This window comes from Cornus florida, unplaced genomic scaffold, assembly GCF_030987335.1.
Source record: "Cornus florida cultivar Cherokee Brave unplaced genomic scaffold, ASM3098733v1 CherokeeBrave_3.0.0_Hap2_Chr02, whole genome shotgun sequence".
In the NCBI taxonomy this organism is placed as follows: domain Eukaryota; kingdom Viridiplantae; phylum Streptophyta; class Magnoliopsida; order Cornales; family Cornaceae; genus Cornus; species Cornus florida.
In genome coordinates this window covers 46,226,507-46,248,613 of record NW_026775572.1, presented here as the reverse complement: position 1 = coordinate 46,248,613, position 22,107 = coordinate 46,226,507, and the positions used below count along the sequence as shown (strand labels likewise).

The following is a 22,107-nucleotide window of genomic DNA, read 5'->3' as shown; positions in this document are numbered from 1 at the left end:
ACATAATACCTGCCTTATCGTGCAATCCTATACTACACAGCTAAAACTAACCAATATACACCACCTCGAGACTCTCTAGACAGCCGTGCCAACCCAGAAACCCGCTCATCGACCGAGCTATGTAATCGACTCACCGAGAGTCAATTACCCATAGTACGCTCATATAACTCTCCGAAATGGGGATCACCCCTCGACAAACCAGTCTTTAAAACATACTCTTACAAGACTACAAAATGATCTACATCTTGTAACCGATCCTATATCACCCTAGACCTACAGAATCCAACAAATCCCCATGACAGTCAGAACCAACACACTTCCCTAAACCGTACCAAAAAACCCGAAATACACCTCTACAACCCATAGACTACATTCATGACTCAAACAACTTCTGTCACACCTACCACGACCGGTTTGAAAAGAACCTCCGCACCAAACTGTGATCCAAGTCACAAACACTAACCTCCTAAGGTTATACCGAAACTCGCACTCGCACACTGGACCTCCACGATCACTAAAACGCATACACCAATGCATGAAACTCACACACAACAAGGGCACCATGGCATAAAATATGAACCCGCTCTAAAGTCGTGCTCTATGTACCACACAAAATGTAATAAGAAGATCAAAATGAATACACACCAAATAGCTCAATCCACAAGCTAGAAGTCAACACCTGTAATTCGATAAGAATTAGTACCCAACAACCCTGGAGCAACCGAGCTCTTTTCCTACTCAGGTCAAAACTAACACAACATTCAATGCCATGACAAGTACTCTACCGTACTAGAAACCACCCCAATGCTCATCCACATAAGCATATAAGAATAAATATATACATATACACAAAATGAATGAAACCCACAATACCATGTTCATTACTTGTCACTTAATCATAAAAAAAAATTGCACTAACCGTGCTTATTACTTACCACCGTCCTATATCACATACTTTCCACCTTATCATGTATAACATGCTTTCAAATACTTTCAAATTTCATTTACATAGTTGGATCATATAATTATTCTACATACATGGCATGTAATACAAATTTTAGCGTTTAAACACGCAAGCATGTGAACACTTAGCAAATAAACATGTTTTTTAAAACCGTAAACATATAAACAATTAAGCAAGTAAGCATACTTCTCAGATAACAAACACTTTAACACATAAGCACATAAACAATGCAATCCACCTTCCACACAACCCTAAGTAGGCGTCTAACCGTCGTCCTACTAGTTTTCGAACCATTGCTCTGATACCAAATTTGTAATGACTCGAATCCGAGGTCAACTAAAGGTACTTCTGTCCTTTCTTATATCGATACATAATACGATTAATAAAAATAATAATAATAATGGGATCATAGCCATAAAATATGTCAAAAATAGTCTACTAACCCGTCAAAACCTGTGGAGGAACGTCGTCCGCCACTTCCCTTCCGTATCCTGAAAAATGTTAATAATGAGGTGAGCTTAAGCTCAGTAGAAGGTGTCTAAGACACACCTCTTATGACCCCATGAATCTACGTATAAAATAGAAGATAAGAGAACGGGATCATACTATACCGGGAATGTAAACCATAACCACAACATCCACTATAAACACAAATGTCATCCAAGTCACAAATTCATTATGTATACCGATGAAGTGCAATGCCATGCTCATGTTGCTCCCCATTTCCGAAACATTTCCCTTTCACCTTCCAAATCGTTAGTGTAATCCGGCCCAAGGCACCTTCAAGGCGTCACGAGGGAGGGATTGGCTAGCTTTTCCCCGACCACATGGCACCTCAATGGCGTCGACTGGGTAGCTCAACCACGCTAGAGTCTCTCTCTAACCCCCTCTAGATCACACTAACACCACGAATCACTAGGCGCCTCCTAGGCATCCGGTTTTCACAAATACTTTCAAAAACGTTTCCCTAAAACAATTTCATTGGTTTTTTTAAAAAATTACTTTTCCTTTTTTCTTTTTCTTTCCCAATGGATGCATGAATGTTTCATGCTTCACAATTTACCATAATTTTCACATCATTAAACCTTAACAATATTTCATAATAAAAGAAGAATTTTCTCATGAATTTATAGCATGCTTTCCATATCCAATCAACAAATCATACACACATATATTATTTACACATAACACACGTAAAGATACACATCATATATCTAGCATCATGACAATTTTTCAAGAAAAATTTACAATAAATCTCATACATTCCGTCTACATCATGTTCACATTATTAAGGGGAAATCCTAACATTTATTTTCATAATTTCAACATCACTTTTCTTAACAATTAAAAATCATGGGGCATCTAAAATATCAATATTAAGCATGTATCTTCACCACCAAGTATATAATCATAATCAAAGGTTCAATTAACACTTATAATACATCCATCACCTTAATTACATACAATCATAACAATATAGGCAAAATTGCTAAAATCAAACATGCTTAGAATCAAATTAAAGGGGAAAAGTTCGTAAAAGATCAAAGAAAACATGAATTAGAGCACCCCTACCTCACTTAGATGCAAAAACCCCCAAATGGGTTAAAAAATTCGAAGTTCCTAGGGTTTGCCAAATGAGGAATTGTTTGTATCAACACGTACATCTTGCCGTGCTCTCCGTTTTACCGCAAACGGCAACCAAACATTCCAAGGGATGAGAGACTAATTGAAAATGGAAGCTTTGATGAAAAAAAAAAAAAAAACCAAATTGTGGTCTCATGGCCACGGAATAAGCTAGTGGTGGGTCCAACCACTTCCAATAATTTTTTTCCTTAATGTAAATACATATATATGTATATATATATTTATATAAATCACAAATATTACACTTGAGAACGGAGCCTCTTTGGAAATATGATAAGCAATTAATACTATCCTCTCATTTCCTTTATTTTCTTTTCCCTCCTAACTAATTTTATTTTATTTTTTCTTATCCATTGTAGCCAAAAGGCAGTAGATAAAGATTATTTTGTGGCATGTGATTTGGACAAAATTTATTTCAAGGAAAATGATAAAGTGCTTAAGTGATTTGGGTAATTGAATGTAGAAAAGAGTTGGACCTCACTTGCCATTCCATTTAAAAACTTAAATTGCGGAAAGAAAAATATTCCAATTTTTAAATAAGTATAATCTCATGATTTAAATATTCTATACATAGATAATATTAAAACAAAAAAAAAAAAAAAATAATAATCATATATGACCACACACGATATTTTTTTTTCCTTTTTTATCAAAGAATTAAATTTGAAGATTAACATGCTCTAAATTTTAGTCAAGGATACTCAATTATTAAATTGCGTAACATGCTCATGTTCCATCATTGTGTTATATATCTATATATATATATATATATATATATAAAAGATTGCAAACACAAGTTGCATATCATCAAAATTTCAAAGTCCCTTTCTTTCCTCTCCAAAGAATTCATGAAGATGGGTTCGTTCAGCAAATGTCCATTGTTGCTTGCTTTGTTCATTGTCCTATGGAATGGGCTTGTTTTTTCTGCTCCCCTTGATGCAAACATAGATAATATATTAAACTCCGTGACTAGAGTTTTCATTTACAACGATCTCGAAGAAGGGATAAATCTAACCCTTCATTGTAAATCGAAGGACGATGATCTTGGTATTCAAGTGTTGCCTTTTGGAAATTCCATGATAATTTTTGGGGAACTACACTTTTCTTTTGCGGTTTTGCATGGGAAAATGTAAATGAAACTTTTGACATCTATGTTGAAGACAGGGATTTGAGCACAAGGTGTGTTTGGAGAGTGAAAAAAGATGGAGTGCATGGATATAATGAAGATGGTACTGAGAGACTTTTCTTCAAGTGAAGTAAAAAACCACCGATGCAAGCAAATTATGGTGAGGAAAAAAACTTAAACATGCACCTCTAGTACTTCAACCTCTTGTAATCAGTGATATGGTGTAATAACTGGAGTGTTTTTATATTGAAATGAGGAATCTTTCAAAATTTTAAAAATTCTTGAGAATGTGTAGCCTTGTCCATTACACTAATCATGAATGCCACAATAGATGAGGATTGAAGTCAAGTTATTACAGTTTATATTTGGAATTATATCAGCATCACTTGCCAAGGGTAATTTACTAAAAAGCATTCTCAATTTCTGTGATCTTCTCTTTTTAATGAAGAAATGGAATCTATTTTAGGCAAAAATGCATTAAAAAAAAAAAATTTTTAAAAAAAACTATGAAGTTTTACCAAATAAGCACAATACCGCCCACCCAGAAAAGTAAATTATAATTATATATATATATATATATATATATATATATATATATATATTATTACTATTAACCCATTCTATTGACAATTCCTGAATTCACCCTTGGTTATATTAAAACAGCTTCAATTAAATAGCTTACTCTTATTACATAATTAATTGCAAGCTTACCATATGCATTGATCATTGATTTTACTCTCCATTGGAATGACTCGAGCCAAGACTTCAAGTTCATCCCAAGCACTCCACTTCATTCACTTCTCTTCACCCACTAAGCATTCGAATTGGATTTCTGTAAGCTCCTCTCTGTATTATTCTTCTCAGAAAAACCTGATCCACATGTTTGTAGTACCATTGTCTCCATCTTCTACAGAACACAAGTGGCCAGATGATGATTCCTAAGCCCACGATAAATCCCAATGCTGCACTTAGGTAGACCTCTGTCTCCAAGATTGAATGCCCATCTCCGAATATTGGTGGTGGTGAATCTCCAGCAATATTATTGCAACTCGTGTTCAAAGGGAAACCGCATAGCCCTGGATTCCCTACAAATGATGTTTCTGAGAATGTTTGAAACTGGGAACCTGTCGGAATTTTTCCAAACAAAAGATTGTATGACACATTCAAGAGTGAAAGAAATGTAAGACTTGCAAGTTGTGTCGGGATCATCCCTGTTAGCATGTTCTGTGAAAGGTCTAATGACTCGAGCTGCTTCAAGTTTTCTAATGATGCTGGAATTGAGCCATTAAGAGCATTGTGCGATAAGTTGAGAAGAACAAGCGCTTTGAGATTTCCAACAGTATCTGGTATTTTCCCATCAAATATATTGCTTGAAAAATCAATGCATGTAAAGATGGCTAAAATTTTCACCCACTCCACCTCCTTTGCTTTGTAGATGACATTCACTCGACTTGAATAATACCCAGAACCATCTCCGAACTCATACCCCAGATGATCTAACTTTGGTTGAACATTATCATTGTCAATCACCATTGCCTTCCAATTTGAGAAATAACTTGATGGTAGATTGCCGCCAAAATTGTTGAAAGCTAGGTCAATGATCTGAAGATTCCACCAGCTTTCATTATTTTTCCCTTGGCAGTTAATGTCTCCATGGAACCTATTAGAGCGCAAAACTAAAACATGTAGACTAGATATGTTTTCCAAAAAGCATGGAAATCTGCCACTTAAAATATTCTTACCAAGGTTTAGAACTTCCATCCCTCTGCAGTTTGACAACGATTTCGGAACCTGCCCGTCCAAATTATTACCACTGAGATCCAAAGTCTGTAGACTACAGTTTTTGGGAAACATACTCAAAACTTTTCCACTTAATCTGTTATTTCGCAGATTTAATACTCCAAGACTAGTACTACTCCTTTTGATCAAACATGATGGTACTGTGCCATTCAAACGATTATTGGACAGATCTAGAACTTGAAGGTATTCCATATTGCATATTGACTGAGGAATGTTTCCAATGATGCTATTATTTGAAAGAGAAAAGAAATAAGAATTGGTGAGGAAACTGCCAATCATAGTAGGGATAGAAGAGCTGAAACTATTGCTTGAGAAGTCCATGAATTCAGCCAACACTCCTGGTATGGGGATTTCCCCATGAAACTGATTAGAGTGTATGTCAAAGGCAGCAAGGTAAGTGTGAGAAACATAGGGCTCTTGCAAACCAGAAAAGAGATTGTGAGAGAAATTCAAGTAAGTGAGTCCTCCATTGCTAACAAGTAGCCCTCCATTCGAAACTTCCCAAATCCAGTTTGGTATTTCCCCTTCAAGTTGGTTGTCGGAAAGGTCCAACTCAGCTAACATTGATTGGTTCTTCAGATCTGGAAAACTTTGCAGCTTGCAAGAAGCCAAATATAATCCTTCAAACTGGGGGATGAAAGTGAAGTTTGAACTACTGCCACTTGTTGTATGGATTGACAAGCTGTTATATGAAAGGTCGAGGAAAGAAAGATTGTGCAGCCTATAAAAATTTTCCAATTGTAATAGGCCACTGAAGTTGTTGGAATTGATTACAAGGTCAGTAAGCCTTCCGAGCTCAAAGAAAGACATGGGAACCGACCCTTGTAAATTGTTATTTCTCAAATTGAGGATCTCTAGTAGAGAGGAGGAAGCATTAGAAATTTCGCCAACTTGACCATCAAATTTGTTAAATGAAAGATAAATTTCTTTCAGCGACGGAAGATCTAAAAGAGATGATGGAATGGTTCCACTTAGTGAATTATGGGATAAGTATATGTAGGAGAGATTCTTGGAAAATGATGGAATTGGACCAATAAACATGTTGTAAGCCAAATCCAAATGAACAAGTTGAGTAAGGTTTGCCAATGAACTAGGGATCGGTCCAGTGAAGCTGCAATTAAAAACATCTATCATGGACAACATTCGAAGGTTACCAATAGAATCTGGTAATGTCCCGGAAAAATTTGTGTACCGAAGAATCATGGTCTGGAGAGATCCATGTTGGGAAAATTCTGGTAAATAGCCCTGAAGTAATTCATTGACCCCTACATCAAGTGTACGTAGAGTTGGTACGTGGAAGATGCTTTCCGGAAATGTTCCATGCAAATTAGAATCCTTGAGATATAATTCTGTCAAATTGGTGAAGTTTGCAACGAAATTTGGAACTGGGGCTGACAAATTGTTCTCACTCAAATTGATCACCGAAAGGGACCGGAGATTCTCAAGAGAAGAACAAAGAGGACCTGAGAGATGACAGCGAGACAAGCTCAAGACTTGAAGATTAGGTAGTGAAGAAGATATGGCTTGGCACCATTCCTCTCCCATGGATGATATATTTACACCATCAAGACGGAGTTCTGTGATCTTCGTGAGATTCTGAACCAGCAATTTTAGATTTGAGTTGCCAAGTTTTAAGTCGTAGTTCCAAGAGAAATCCAATGAGACCAACCTTGTCAAGAGCGAAATTTCAATTGGAAATTGCCCTCTCAAGTTGGCATGTGACAAATTCAAATATGTCAAATTAGTTAGCTTCTCAAACCCAGAAGAAATATGCCAAGAGCTGAAGATGTTATTAGCAAGATTCAGACTTTGAAGATACTTGAGACTGAAAAGACTACTTGAATTGTGGATTCCTCCAGAGATAAATTCATTGCTCAAGTCTAGACCAACAACATGACCCATATTGTCGCACGTCACGCCACCCCACTCACAACAATCCGAATTATGATTCCAGAACCGCAGCTTGGTTGAAAAACGATAATTGAATTCGAGGTTGTCCTTTAACTGGAGCAACAAAGTTTTCTGATGGTCTAAACATTGGCTGTCAGCTGGAACGATAGTAATACAGAAGATTGAGAATGTGGTGATCAAGAAAAACCATATTGAAAACCTCATTCTTAGGCAACAAGTGAAGTTGAAATGAGTTACGGTCAGTGGCTTTAGATCTATCTGCAATCATTTTCGAACACTTGATCTAAGATAAGACCAATGAATGACAAGGAAACTTCCTGTTTTGGCTTCAAAATCATTTATTTGTTTAGGTTGGTACTTTTCGTTTCATCCTCAACAGAAGAAATATCACTTGGTTAATTGTTTAAGAACATACTACAAACCATTGGAAGAGTCTTCTAAATCCATTGTCTGTCTGTTTGCTGGTAGAGTTTTCTAACTTGTCATGTAGCATTTGTGATGAGTTATGAGCATCCCTTGCTAATTCATGAATTCAAAATGTTGACAAGAAAGAACTAAATGACGAAAGAAAAAATACTAAAACTAGATTATATGTTGTTGTCTTAGTCACAAAAATATAATATCACATTATAACTAATGTGAAAAAATAATAATAATAATCTTTTTTAATTTAGCCGCCCAAGATGTTAGCATTATTTTTTCTTATACATCTTTTTCACTGTAGATATTGAAAGGTTAATCATGAAATTCAACATAATATATATATTATTTATATATATATATAGATATATGTATATCTACATATAATTTATATTATAAATTAGTGAAGACTGAATGGCCATCTGACTTTAGGGGCATTTTGCACAATTATGAAAGGTGACGAGGGTTTTTACTCAAAAGCGGTTCAATGGGTTTTTTTGCAAAAGGTTAGATGGTTAAAATGACATTCTAACAGAAGGGGTAATTTGTCAAATATAGAAAAATACAAAGGGGTTTAACGCAAAACTGAAAGTTCAGAAGATTTTTCTGTATCTTGAGGTATAATTAGGGGGCTTATCTGCAATTTATTTAAAAAGGAACCAATAGCCTGTGCAACTCAATTAAGAGCTTAAGAGAGAGATTAAGAGAGAGAGAGGGAGAGAGCCTACATGGTGACTTAACTTTTTAACATTAAATGCATAGACATGTTTATTGTTTACTCACTAAGGAAGTCAAGTTTTTATTGGGCTAATGTAATTAGCCACTTATTTATTTTTTTATTTTTTATTTCTTTTTTTTGGTAAAATTTTTAAAAATTTATTTTTCAAAAAAAATATTGTGTATTTTTCCCGACGGCCATATAAACCACTCATTTTCTCCTCTTTGAATCTTTAAGCCCACTTCTTTGCAACCTCAACTCCGATTTCTCTTCTTTGAATACTGAAGTCCATATTCTCTTCTTTGAATCCTCATCTTCATTAAAAATAAAATTAATAAAAAAATGGTTTCGTCATCACGATCTATTCTAGTGCCCGAGTCCAACTGTCCAAAAAAATTCTTCAGATTCTGATGGGAAGACATTTCTTCAAAGCCATCAAAAATGGATGAGAGTGTTTATGAGTTTATTTACGCACGAGAGGGTACAAGCATTCTTTCAACCTCCTAAGAGACGATATATTAAGCGTGATCGAGAAGAGGTAGCCCAATAGCTATGAAAAGATTATTTGGCCAAAAATCATATTTTTTCGCCTGAGTACTTCCATAGACTATTCCGAATCTAACGAGTTTGTTCTTTTTTTTTTTTTTTTTTTTCGCATTTTGAACGATGTTACAAATAAATAATGACCACTTCTTCGGACAGAAACCCGATGTTACTTGTGGTTTGGAGTGCACCCCTATACATAAGATGACAGCTGCGATTCGTATACTCGTCTATGGAATGTCAACGGATCTTTGAGATACGAGGGTCGTGGCTTGCCACGGATCGCCACAAGATTATCTATATCGGATGGCCAAAAGGGTTTTAACTATAGAAACACAAGTATTAAGTTGAGAAATTCCTACGGTTGCACATCCAATTGGCTTAGTTCTATAGAACTTGAAATGTAATGCATCTTCCATTGGTCTCCAACTTTGAATTGAGTTCCTTGGCAAGTTCGTGAACCACGTAAAGGCCAAGGTTGTCAAGGAATTGAAGAAAAGTTTGTGTCTTAGCCACTTATTGGCACCTATGTTACATGAACTCGGGTATGCGTGTCGGACATAGGTATGTATCAATGCGTCAGACGTGTCAGATCTCTAAACAAAAGGACACATGGACACTACTAAATATTCATTTTATTTAATTATTTTATTTTATTTTCTAAAAGAAAAACAATTGTTTTTATCTAATATAGTGTTCAATATAGGCATTTAACTCATTTTAAATTAATAATATAATATAATTGAATGATTGGATATGGTTTTTAATTACATGTCCACCCAAAAGTGTTGGACACATCCAATACCCATGTTCGAGCAATATGTGTTTGAGACGAGTATTTCCCTACTTTTGAATAGTCCATGTAACATAGGTTGGCACTAGCTTCCCTTATTTGGGCTGTAAATCAGCCAATGTACTCAATCATATGTTGTTTCCCTCAGGAGTTTTATAATTACTTGGTAGGGGAATTTCAACGACCCACTCCAAATAAGGCTTAGTGAAGTGTCCCTATCGATCTTGCTGAACAAAATTTCATATTGTTTTTTGATAAGCTTGCCCAACTGGTCTCTGTTGACACTCATTTGCTGGCCTTGAGGTTGACTGATTGGGGGTGGCATTGGCGGTTACCGAACTAGTGGAACCAGTGGTACGTTTGGCGAATTGTTGGGTTCATCTTACCCCATGATTCTGATACTTACTACCATTGTTGCTAATCTGAACTAGCTAAGAATGTCGCAGTTGCCCCCTTCTGGGACCTACTGAGGAAGCGGTTCCTGTGAATAGATGGGATGGGATTCTATGTCTGTTACCTACCATTCGGTGTCTCAAGACTTGTAGCCAAGTGACATCTCCTTTACTTTCAAAAGTAGAAGGTCGAGTGTCCAAATTTCAATTGGAACACTTAAAAAAAAAAAAATTGTACGGGTTTCTTGTCAAGGTAAAAATAAAATAATTAAAAACTCCATTACCATGGTTGATGGTTAGGGTGGGATTATTGCCTTGGGCTCCATTTCCTTAATTGTTCTATTAGATTAGTCCTTTTGTTAGGGCCATAAGGTTGTCATGAAAGATAACGTGGTAAAATTAGGCCACCACAAGTTGTAGGTCCCGGTGAGACTTCATGTATGGTGGCTACCATTCATTTAGTTCTCAAGCCTGGACATCATGACTTCGAGGTAGCCAATTGGGACTAAGTTGTACCTAGAATGGTTTGGCCAGGATTGCTTGCCTATTTACCTTCTCCGATCTTGATTTAGTCATTGGTTGAGAGGTTGATGGTGATGCTATGATTCTAGGTTATTACCTGGTCACAACATGCATCAACTAAAGACTTCAAAGTTTTAACGAATGCCTCAACCAAAAGACTATTTGTAGATATACAATTCCGCCCATTTACCAAAAAAAAAAAAAAAAAAAAAACAAACAAACAAACAAAGAATTCAGTATGTTGTATTTGAGCGACCAAATAAGAGACTCCTCCCCACCAAAGGATCTCCTATTTCTCTCACTCCACAACCCTACTATAAACATAGAGGAGTGGCCCTCCAAGCATCACACACTCGGTTTTCCACTATACACCCTTTCTAAGCCTCAAGTAGGTTAACCGTTGACTCAGGAAATACCTAAGCCAATCCAAAAGCAACCAAGAACATATCCCAAATATCTTTCGCCACTGGGCAATGAAGCAAAAGATGGTTCACAGACTCCCCCGCCTTCTTACACATGCAACACCAGCTCACCACGACCTGGCGTCTCCTTCTGAGGTTATCACAAGTGAGAATGCTTCCAAGGGCAGTGGTCCATGTAAAGAAAGCCACTTCAAAAGGGATTTCACCCTCCAAACAGCTCTCTAAGGAAAAGGGTTGGAGTTTCCATCAGATTCCGGTAAAAAGATCTAACCTCAAACACCCCTCTCGAGGAAGCTTCCAAATGAGTTTGAGATCAATTGTTATACAATTATGTATGCGTATTACCTTTATAATTGTATATAGCCTTTTTAAGGTAGAATATATGGCTGAAGCATTCTAAAATATTCCACATAAGCGTGGAAGAACTACGACAATATATAACAATTTTCAGGGTTCTCTCTTAGTTATACATTTTGCATGGTGGTATTCAAAGGGTGGTTGTTACGGATAAGGCGGAATTGAATCAAATCCAAATAATCATAGATATTGACAAAAGTTGTGGGAAATTCATAAATTATTCTAATCAATATTAGATTTATTTTCTTAGAATTGAATTTATTGGAACTTTATTAATAAGAAAACAAACCATACAAATCATATTATGGAATTTATTAAAGTAAACGTACCTGGTTCATAGCCACGAGACTTCAATTCAGTAAAAAACCCTAACACAAGCAGATATCACGGTGCTGAAATTAAACTCATCAAACCTTTGTCTTTTATTCTCATCTCATCCAAAAGGCTTAACATTTTAGTTAAAAAATGACCCATCTTCCCATAAACATTCAGCATGAGAGATTCCCTTTCCTTTGTCATTCAATTCATTTTTCCCATTAGAATTTGCCAAATCGAATAGAGAAATAGAGAACAGGAGAAAGAAAGATCGATGAACTAGATGAAGAAAGAACTCTAAACCACATATACAGGGAAGAAATAGGAGAGAGAAGTGATGGAAGTTAGAGAAAGAAAGGAAGAAACGAAGACGAAGCTAGGGAGTGAACTTCGAGAAAGAGAAAAAATGAGGGGGATAATGTGTTAGCTTCTGGGTTTTTCTATGCTTTTAACGCGCCAAAAAAATATATATATAAATAAATAAATAAAATAAAATAAAAAATTGGATAAAGATGGAATTTGGTACCAAATGGGATTCGGACCTAAGTCACACCATCCTTCTCAGTAGGTGTCGCTCTCATGCTCTCGCTCTGCGCATGGTGTGATGACCCTGTGGGCGGATGTGCCGTGGGTGGGTGCGAGACACTGATAGGCTACCACATTGGCGAGTTACGGATGCACAGTCCCACATCACCTGGATAAGGGAAAGGTAGTGCTTATATGTGGTGGTGTTATCTCCAATTGATATGAGACTTTTTGGGATAAAGCCCAAGAACAAAATTGTGCGGGCTTAGGTTCAAAGTAGCCAATATCATACAATGTAATGGAGTGGGTTGTTACAAATGGTATCAAAGCCTGACCCATCCGGAAGTATGCCGACGGGGACGTCGAGCCTTTAAGGGGGGTGGATTGTAATGACCCTGTGAGGGGGTGCGAGACACTAGCAGGCCACTACACTGACGAGCTACGAGTACACAATCCCACATCGTCTGGGGTAAGGGAAAGGTAAAGTGCTTATATGTAGGTGTGTCACTCCAATTGGTATGAGGCCTTTTGGGGTAAAACTCAAGAGCAAAATAATGCGGGCTCAAACCCAAAGCGGACAATATCATACCATGTGGTGGAGTGGGTCGTTACAAATGGTATCAGAGCTTGACCCAGCCTGAAGTGTGCCGACGGGGACATCGGGCCTCCAAGGGGGTGGATTGTGATGACCCTATGAGCGGGTGTGCCATGGGCGGATGCGAGACATTGATAGGCTACAGGTATACAATCTCACATCGCCTAGGCAAGAAAAAGGTGAAGTGCTTATATGTAGGTGTGTCACTCCAATTGGTATGATGTCTTTTGGGGTAAAATCTAATAGCAAAACCGTGCGGGCTCAGTCCCAAAGCGGACAATATCATACCATGTGGTCGAGTGGATCGTTACAAATTATTTATATATGTGTATATATCGTTTAATTCATTTATGAAGTGTATAGAAGGATGTATATGTGTGTGTGTATATATATATATATATATATATATATATATATATATTAAATAATATATGTGTATATATATATATTATTTAAGATGATTAGTATTAATTATTCTTATTTGGTATATCTGGATAGGCTGGTTATTAAATTAATGTTATGCTTATGATATGCATGAGATGTTTATGTGTGATTTAGTTCATCGTTAAGTTTAAAGTTGGCACATGGTTGAATTGTAGACATGATGAGTTGCCAAAGGCTTAAATATATGGCCTAAATATTTATATGAATAAAATACATACATAGGAAGAATGGATGAGTTGTTAATTTAAAAGTATAAATATATATACTTAAGGAGGTATTGTTAAGTTGCCAATATATAAATAAATATATTTATAATGGTATGGTTGATTTGTCAAATCATAATTTAATGGCTATGTATATTAGATGTTTAAATTGCATCTAGGGTTATTGTATGTATGACTTGGAGTTGATAGATATTCTTATATTAGAATAATCTATTATTAAAAGGGTAGTTATATTATTTTACAATATTAATAAAATAATAATGGTGGAGGCATGGTCGAATTGCCAATGTATAAATAAATATACTTGTGCATGTATACTTGAATTGCCAATATATAAATAAATATACTTGTAATGCCAAATCATAAATAAATTATTATGTATATTAGATGATTAAAAATTACATCTATAGTTATATGAGTTGGAGGTAATAAATATTCCTATATTAGAATAATCTAGTATTTTAAGGTTAGTGTATTATTTTATATATATTACTAAAATAATATTGGTGGAGACATGATCGATTTGTCAAATCATAGGTATTGGATTTGTGATTTAAATAAATAAATTATTATTGATTTTTAGATTAAAGGAATTACTTCTTTTAGTTATAATTTATTGTTTAAATGGTTAAATAACTACTTAGGATGAAATTAAGGTCAAAGAAACTTTTCTTTAAAAGAAATAGTGGATTGGTTTAGGTACGATTATTATTTTTAATCATTGTTTAATAGGTTTGGAAATTTAATAAACCTATTAATAGATGTGATTAGTATAGTATATATAATTATTTATATATATATATATATCTGTATATCATGTTATATTAAAGTTAAAACTTTATTAGGTTTAGTTTTGATCAGAGATGATCTGCTTATTGGTTTTCAGAGGCCTGGTAGAGAGAACTTGCTCGTGGGTTTGACCCACTTTTTTTTTTATTTTTTATCTTTCAGGTTATAGAGGTTCAAGTCTCAAGGTTGAGGATTCGCAGTGAGAGGACTTATCTATTCTTTCGGTTTATTCCAAAGTAGGATGATAAACTTATTTTATTTATAGTTGACTAGATTATTGGATAATATTTTTAGGGGTCCTTGTATTACGGGATTCCGAAGTTGTAATTTTGGAAAAGTATTAATAAAAGTATTATTTATTCTTTTTAATTCTTTTTGTTATATATGCTTGTTTGAAATACTTTAATTATTTTGATATTCCCTGATTTTGTGGGCGGATTGTTTCGAAATTAGGGGTTATCACATGTGGTGGCTCAAATTCTCACTATTTATGACTTAATTCTGTCGCTTTCATGCTCCTGCTCTCGAATTCGCTCTCGCTCCCGCTCTCGCTCTATGTAACTTAGATTCGGACTATGGGCCAAAACAGTCACACCATGTTTCTTTCTAATAAAAATCAATTAAAAATATGTAGCAAATCCTCACCGGTAGTGTTGTCATGATTAAAGTTAGCCTAAGTGATTTTAATCTTGGGATGAAACTCTTTAAACTAACATATGGAAGTGTTTTTTTGGTTGGTATAATTTTTGTAGTAAAATTTAACTTGAAATAACAACATAAATAGTATGTTGAATTGAGTTAGATTAATATGTGACATTACTAAGTAAGCACTATGTAAATATATATTTTTAGGGTGAATGTAGTAGCAAATAAATCAACATTCTTCACTTTTGTAATTGCCGCATCCAACCAAACGTGATCTAAAGTCTTACAAAGCAAAGACCCACGTGGCCAAATATTAACTAAGTAAAACAAACTTTAGGGAACGAATAAAATATTCTATGATTTCCAAAATAATGAAAAGAGCCACGACCTTTTTTTTTTCAAGTATTAAAAAATCATACGTTTAGTTATTACCTAAAAGTGGACCATAGAGTTCTTTAATAGAGTTTTTATAGAGTTCCTATTACTTTTGGACCAATGTGTCATCGAAAAAACCATAACAAAGTTTGGTATTAACTGTCATTTGCTTACTTACTACCTTCACCCTCAAAAGACGATAATCATATAGTGTCGAATAATATTTTCATTATTCTGCTAAACATTGAATATTTTACATGTTGTCTAAAGTTAACTTAATCGACTTTAACATTAGGATGAAACTCGTAAAATTAACATGTGATAGTGATTTTTAGGAACTCTAATTTTTTGGTGGTAAAATTTAACTTCAAATAACAACATAAATAATAGAGTAATGATACTTGCACCAATTCGTTGCGCCGATTTATTGTACCGAATGTTCTGATTGGTTATTTATGCATAATACATGTAAGTGGAGGGCACCACTTCTTTCTTTATGCGATTTGTTGTAATGAATTGTTAGATCTATTTATTTTAATCGGTCCATTTATGCATAAATAAAGAAGTGGAGCCTTCCACTTACATGTACTATGCATAAATAACCAATCAAAAACATTTGGTATAATAAATTGGTGCAAGTATCATTACCCTAAATAATATGTTGAATTAAGTTAAATTTATGTGTGACATTAGCTATTTGGCACTATGTGAATGCTATCTTTTGAAAGTGAAAGTGGTGAGTGAGCAAACGATAATTAGTACCAAACGTTGTCAAGTTTTGTTTTGATAACCCAATGGTATGAAAAGTATCAATAACTTTATCAAAGAACTTCATGGGTCGCTTTTAGATAAGATCTAAATGTATGCCTTTTTAAATACTTAAAAAAAAAAAAAAAAAGTCGTGGCTCTTTTCATTATTTTGTGAATCATCAAGTATTTTATTTGTTATATAAAGTATTTTATTTGTTGTCTAAAGTTAGCCTAAGTAACTTTAATCTTGGATGAAACTCTTTAAATTAACATATGAAAACGTGTTTATTTATTTAATTTTTTTGGTATATTTTGTTTAAGTAAAATTTAAATTTAAATATTGAATTGAGTTAGATTCATTTGTGACATTAGTTATTCAGCAGTAAATACTTTTTTTTTAAGGGTGAATGCAGTAACAAATAAGTCAACATTCTTCACTTTTGTGATTGTCGCATCCAACCCAACGCGGTCTCAAATCCTGCGAAGACCTACGTGGCCAAATGTTAACCAAGTAAAACAAACTTTAAGGAACTTCATAGCAACTCCACCGCACATACATGTGTAGCAGAAGTTAACTGGATGGAAAATTACAATTTTATCATTCATGAGAATAAGAAGAAGCAAAAAACAATGGCAACAAACCTTCTTAAAGGAATTTTGACCCAAAAAACCTCCATATCTTTCAAAAGTATATATATATATATATATATATATATAATAAAAATAAATAAAAAACCCTCCTACTAAATGGTAGTCAAGTTTCTATCAATTTGTAACGTAAAATTACTAAAGTGCACTAGTAATGAAATTAAATTTTGCTAGGATTAATTTTAAGACTAACATTAGGGGTGGCAATTCGTGTTCGTGGGTCATAATCGTGTTGTGTCGAAGTAAGGGTATTATACTAAATAGGTACCCCCAAACCCAACCCATTTATTAAATAGGTAAACATGTCAACCTGTTTAATAATTTTTTTATTTTTTTTATTTATCAAAACGAGACATTTAATATTTAATCAAATACTAAATAATAGAAAATTTTGTCATAATTAACCAAAATATTCAAAATAAAAAAAAATCATAAGATATAGACAAGGTTTATATTGAAATGACTTAACTATCCATAATAATTGGATTTAAATAGGTAACATATTATATGGGTTATATTCACGATTATAACATGTTAAGTTAAATGGGTCATAAACGGGTTACATGGCTTGAACCCTTTAACCCTAACCCGACACGATTAAGTGAACGGGTAAATTGTGTCAGCCCTTTTATGACCCAAACCCTTTTATGCCAAACCCAAACCCTTTTAACTCATGTTGTGTTCGTGTCATGTTATCGTGTCGTAATTTGCCACCCCTAACTAGCATGTCCATTCTTTTGTAATTAGATTTTATTGTATGCTTTTAATAATTTGGGACTAGTATGTCCATTCTTTTATGATTAGATTCTAGATATGTTTTTAATTATTTGATTTAAAAATTGCAAAAACAATATCTCTATTAAAAATTTCTTCCAAAGTAAAAAAGTTTTTGGTTACAATAACAAATTATTTTTTAATGTTTGTCTTAATGACAGCAATATATTTGGGTCTTTTTTTAAAGGGTAATTTATATAGACCTCTCTTATGGTTTGCTATAATTACAAGGACTTCTCATGTGATTTGGGAATTTACTCGGACCTCCCCTAAAAATGAAAATATCCTATACACACATCCCTTCTATCAGAGTTAACGTCATTGATTGACGGATTGTGCTAATGTCATCTTCTAAATTAAGTAAAATATGAAAAATACCCTTATCCCCACTATGTTCACAATATATTATTAAAAAAATAAATAAAATAAAGTGGACCAAACTACCCTTAATATATATATATATATATATATATATATAAATACATATAAACTCAAATATATATATATATATAATTATTTTCATTTTCCAGATCTTCATCCACTGTCAATATGTTGCCACATCAGCTTCAAGCCTTTATCTACTAAAGCTTCACCTGATTTAGTCAGTGGTGATGGCGGTGAAGATCTGTGACAATGACGGGTTGTGGTGGTGGGTTTGAGACGACTAGGCTGTGAGATGGCGACAGTAAACATCTGTTATGGCGAGGCTGTGAGACGGCGAGGGTGAGGATATGTGATGGCGATGCTGTGAGACAGCGAGGCTGTGAGTCAGCGACGGCGAAAAGCATATATATAAATCCTCTATCAGTATCGTTATAAGAGATTGGTGAAGAATTCCCATAAACACTTCTAATTGGATGTATATAGAGATTAATCATCTTTGTTTTTCTCTCCAATACAATTCCTCTAAAAATTGCAGTAGAACTTCAATAATTTAGCATAAACTTATTATTTCCATTCTTAAATGACACTGTTGTATATGGGAGGGATTTGGGTTATGCCTGCCATATTATTTCTATTTTAATCGAAGTAGCTTACAAGAATTGCATCCTATTTTCATAACTCAGAACTTGAAGATGGAGATGAAGATGAAGATAGATATAGATGTATGTATAGATATAATAATATGAAGGTATATAAGTAAATTCATCATTTTTATGTACACTATTATATATATATATATATATATATATATATATATATATATATATCATATATATATATATTATTTATATGGGTACTTTAGTCATTTATCATAGAAAATTGAGGGTATTTCAGTAATTTTGACAGGTCCGTTAGTGTATTTAATGGTCCTTCACATATCAGGGAAGTCCGTGTAGGATATTTTCATACTTAGGGGAGGTCCGAGTAAATTCCTAAACCCGAGGAGAGGCTCCTGTAATTATGGCAAACCATAGAGGAGATTTATGTAAATTACCCTTTTTGAAAAATAACACACCTGACTGATGTAACATCCCAATAAAGCCTTAAATGGTGTGAAAAGTCTAGTTTGCCCTTCATTATTTTATTAATTTTAAAAAAATATATCAAAACACTTAAATGACCGAATTACCCTTATGTGTGAGAGTGCAATACGACGTCACCTTACGTCACCTCACTGCTGCCACCACCACCGAAACCCTGGCCTCTCTGTATATTATACAATATCAATAAAACTCTCTCATAACCTTTAATCCATCCATATATATATATATATATATATATATATATATATATATATATATATAGATGGATGGATTAAAGGTTATGAGAGAGTTTTGGAAAAAGAAAATAGATACATACCCTTTTCCAAAACTCTCTCATAACCTTTAATCCATCCATCTATATATATATATATATATATATATATATATATATATATATATATATATCGCGATGGTATGTTATCTCAACCCAACCTCCTACCCCACCCCCACCCCATTGTTACCACCTTTCAAGTTCTTACCACCATCAACAACAACCAATTTCTAACCCAAAACCCTAAACGTGTGTTTGGTAGGGTTGATTTTGAGGGATATGGAGAGAAAATAAAAGAAAGGATAATGTGAGAGTGTGTTTGAGTGGGTTAAGTGGAGAGAAAAGAAAGGATAGGGAGGGATAGATATCCCTCCCTATCCCTTATATGTTTTCTCTCCCAATTTGAGAAGATAGAGAGAGAGAGGATAGTGGAGTAAGTTATAAATTATCAATACCAAAAATACCTTTTACAAATCAACATACACAAAAGTAATTCCATTTATGTCCCAATTATATAATTATTCTTACGTGGTTTACTAGGGCAACAATAGAGTTCATTTTTTCTAAGGCGACGCTGCTTCCTTCTCTTCTTCAGCTTCGGGTAAGGGCGACACTGCTTCTTTCTCTTCTCCAGCTTCAGCCATCACCATAAATCTTCCTCTAATCATACCAGGTCAGTATTATTGCAATCAATTGATGCTTTTGAATCAATTTTTGGATTTTTTTTCTTGCTAATTTTCAATAAACCCTAGTAATAAATTTATTATTTTTCTTGTTAATTTTCAGTGACTAGTAATAATTTTGGGATACATGAAGGGGGTTTCTGTATATGAGGCTACTTCTTTAAATATATATATATATTGAATGCGTGTTGTGTAGTGTGTGACTGTGTGTGTCTATATATATTATATATATGGGCGATGTCATTTGAATATAGATGATGTTTGTCAAATTCAATTCTAGAGTTTATTCAAAGACACTTATCTAGAGATTGAAAACAATATGGATATATGACATATATATTATTACATGGAAGGAACTGCTGAATGGGGTTTTTTGCTCTGTAATGAAAAAAGTATGGTGTGAAATGAACTTATCAATGGATGTTTTGTCAAAGTCAACTTAGGTGTTGAATTAGTCTACAGCACTCCAGAATTTTTAGCAACATAGGTGTTGAATCTACTAGGTGGTGGTGGTTCAACTTTAACTTGAACTTGGACTTTTCAGAGCTATATAGTGAATAGAGGGAAAAACAGCCAGCTTTATGCACTTTCAGAAATCTAAAACATGGTTATATTTAAAAACATGGCATTGCTTAGTAGATTTAAGTAATGAAATGGTACCGTTCTAAGTTGGAGTTACAAGAATGACCAAAGCTGCGAGTAGTTCATGCTATAACAATGCTATATTGTTGTTTCTCATGCAATAATTTATGTTCCTTCTTGAACATAAAATACTGAAATAGATGTAACTTATGTGTGAGTCACATTATAGTTTTCATGAGTTGGAGAGAGCAAGATATATGCTGCTTTTTATTATCAATATGTGGTGTTCATATTACAATAGATTATTTTGTTTGCCAGGAAAAAAAAAAAAAATTACAATAGATTATAGAGCAACTGTTTTATTTTTCTTAATGAATCATGTTTTATTTTTACCATTCGAATTTAACCAAACAAGAAAGAAATAAAAAGGCAAAAACACATATGAGAATTCATAAACACATACAAACTACAGATAAATCTTTTATTGTTGAATGAAAATATGTTGAGGTAAAAATAATGAAATAAAATGGACATATCTTACAACCAAAACTCAAAAGCCTAAATTGGCACATATTTAAGCATAACGCGCTATTTCTCTACTTTCCTTTCTAAAGCCTTGTTAGCGTCAAGCAAGAGCTTTTCCTGTTATTACACAATATAAAGTGGGTGTGCTTTAGACCAAAGAAGATTAGAGGAGTAACATATGTTATTTAGTCATGAAAATAATTACTAGATAATAACAATTAGACATAAAAATTCTTTAGCACATATAATTGTTGTCTTTTATAATTGTTGTCATTGGTCATTATTCATCAATTTTAATTGCTTTCAATTTTTTATTTTTTGGTTATTAATATATCATTTTGCATTTTACAATTTTAAATGGAGAGACAACAAAATGAGATACTAAAATTTCATTTAATGTGGCAACAAAGACGACGTAAAATTGCAACTCTAGTCACTACTATTGTCGTATATTGGTTTATGCGTCGAAAACGTAGAAATTATATAGATAAACCTATTACACAACCAGAAATTGAAAGGTAAATAACATGGGATAAACTAATAAACGAGCTTAGGATAAGTGTGAAATGTCGTAACATTACTTGTATGGGACCAGAAGCTTTTCAAAATTCTGTGAGCTGCTTACGAGAGATGGTGGTCTTTGACCCACAAGACATGCAAGTGTTGAAGAGCAAGTTGTCAAGTTTCTTCACATTATATCACACAATGTGAGGAATCGGACAATGTTATTTTTCTTTTGTCATTCTGGTAAAACCATAAGCAGTCATTTTCATAGTGTGTTAAAAGCAATAATATCCTTGGAAGAACAATTCCTCAAGCAACCTAATGGATCGAACGTCCCCCCAGAAATACTCAATAACAAT

At 34.0% G+C, this 22,107-nt stretch overlaps 1 protein-coding gene across 1 annotated transcript; it reads right to left on the bottom strand.

The window, feature by feature from the left end:
* Positions 1 to 4,538: 4,538 nt before the first annotated feature.
* On the bottom strand, positions 4,539 to 7,649 carry LOC132296189 (receptor-like protein 7). The gene has a single exon (XM_059794410.1). The coding sequence runs from the start codon at positions 7,647 to 7,649 to the stop codon at positions 4,539 to 4,541; it is 3,111 nt and encodes a 1,036-aa protein (XP_059650393.1).
* Between the last annotated feature and the right edge of the window lie 14,458 nt (positions 7,650 to 22,107).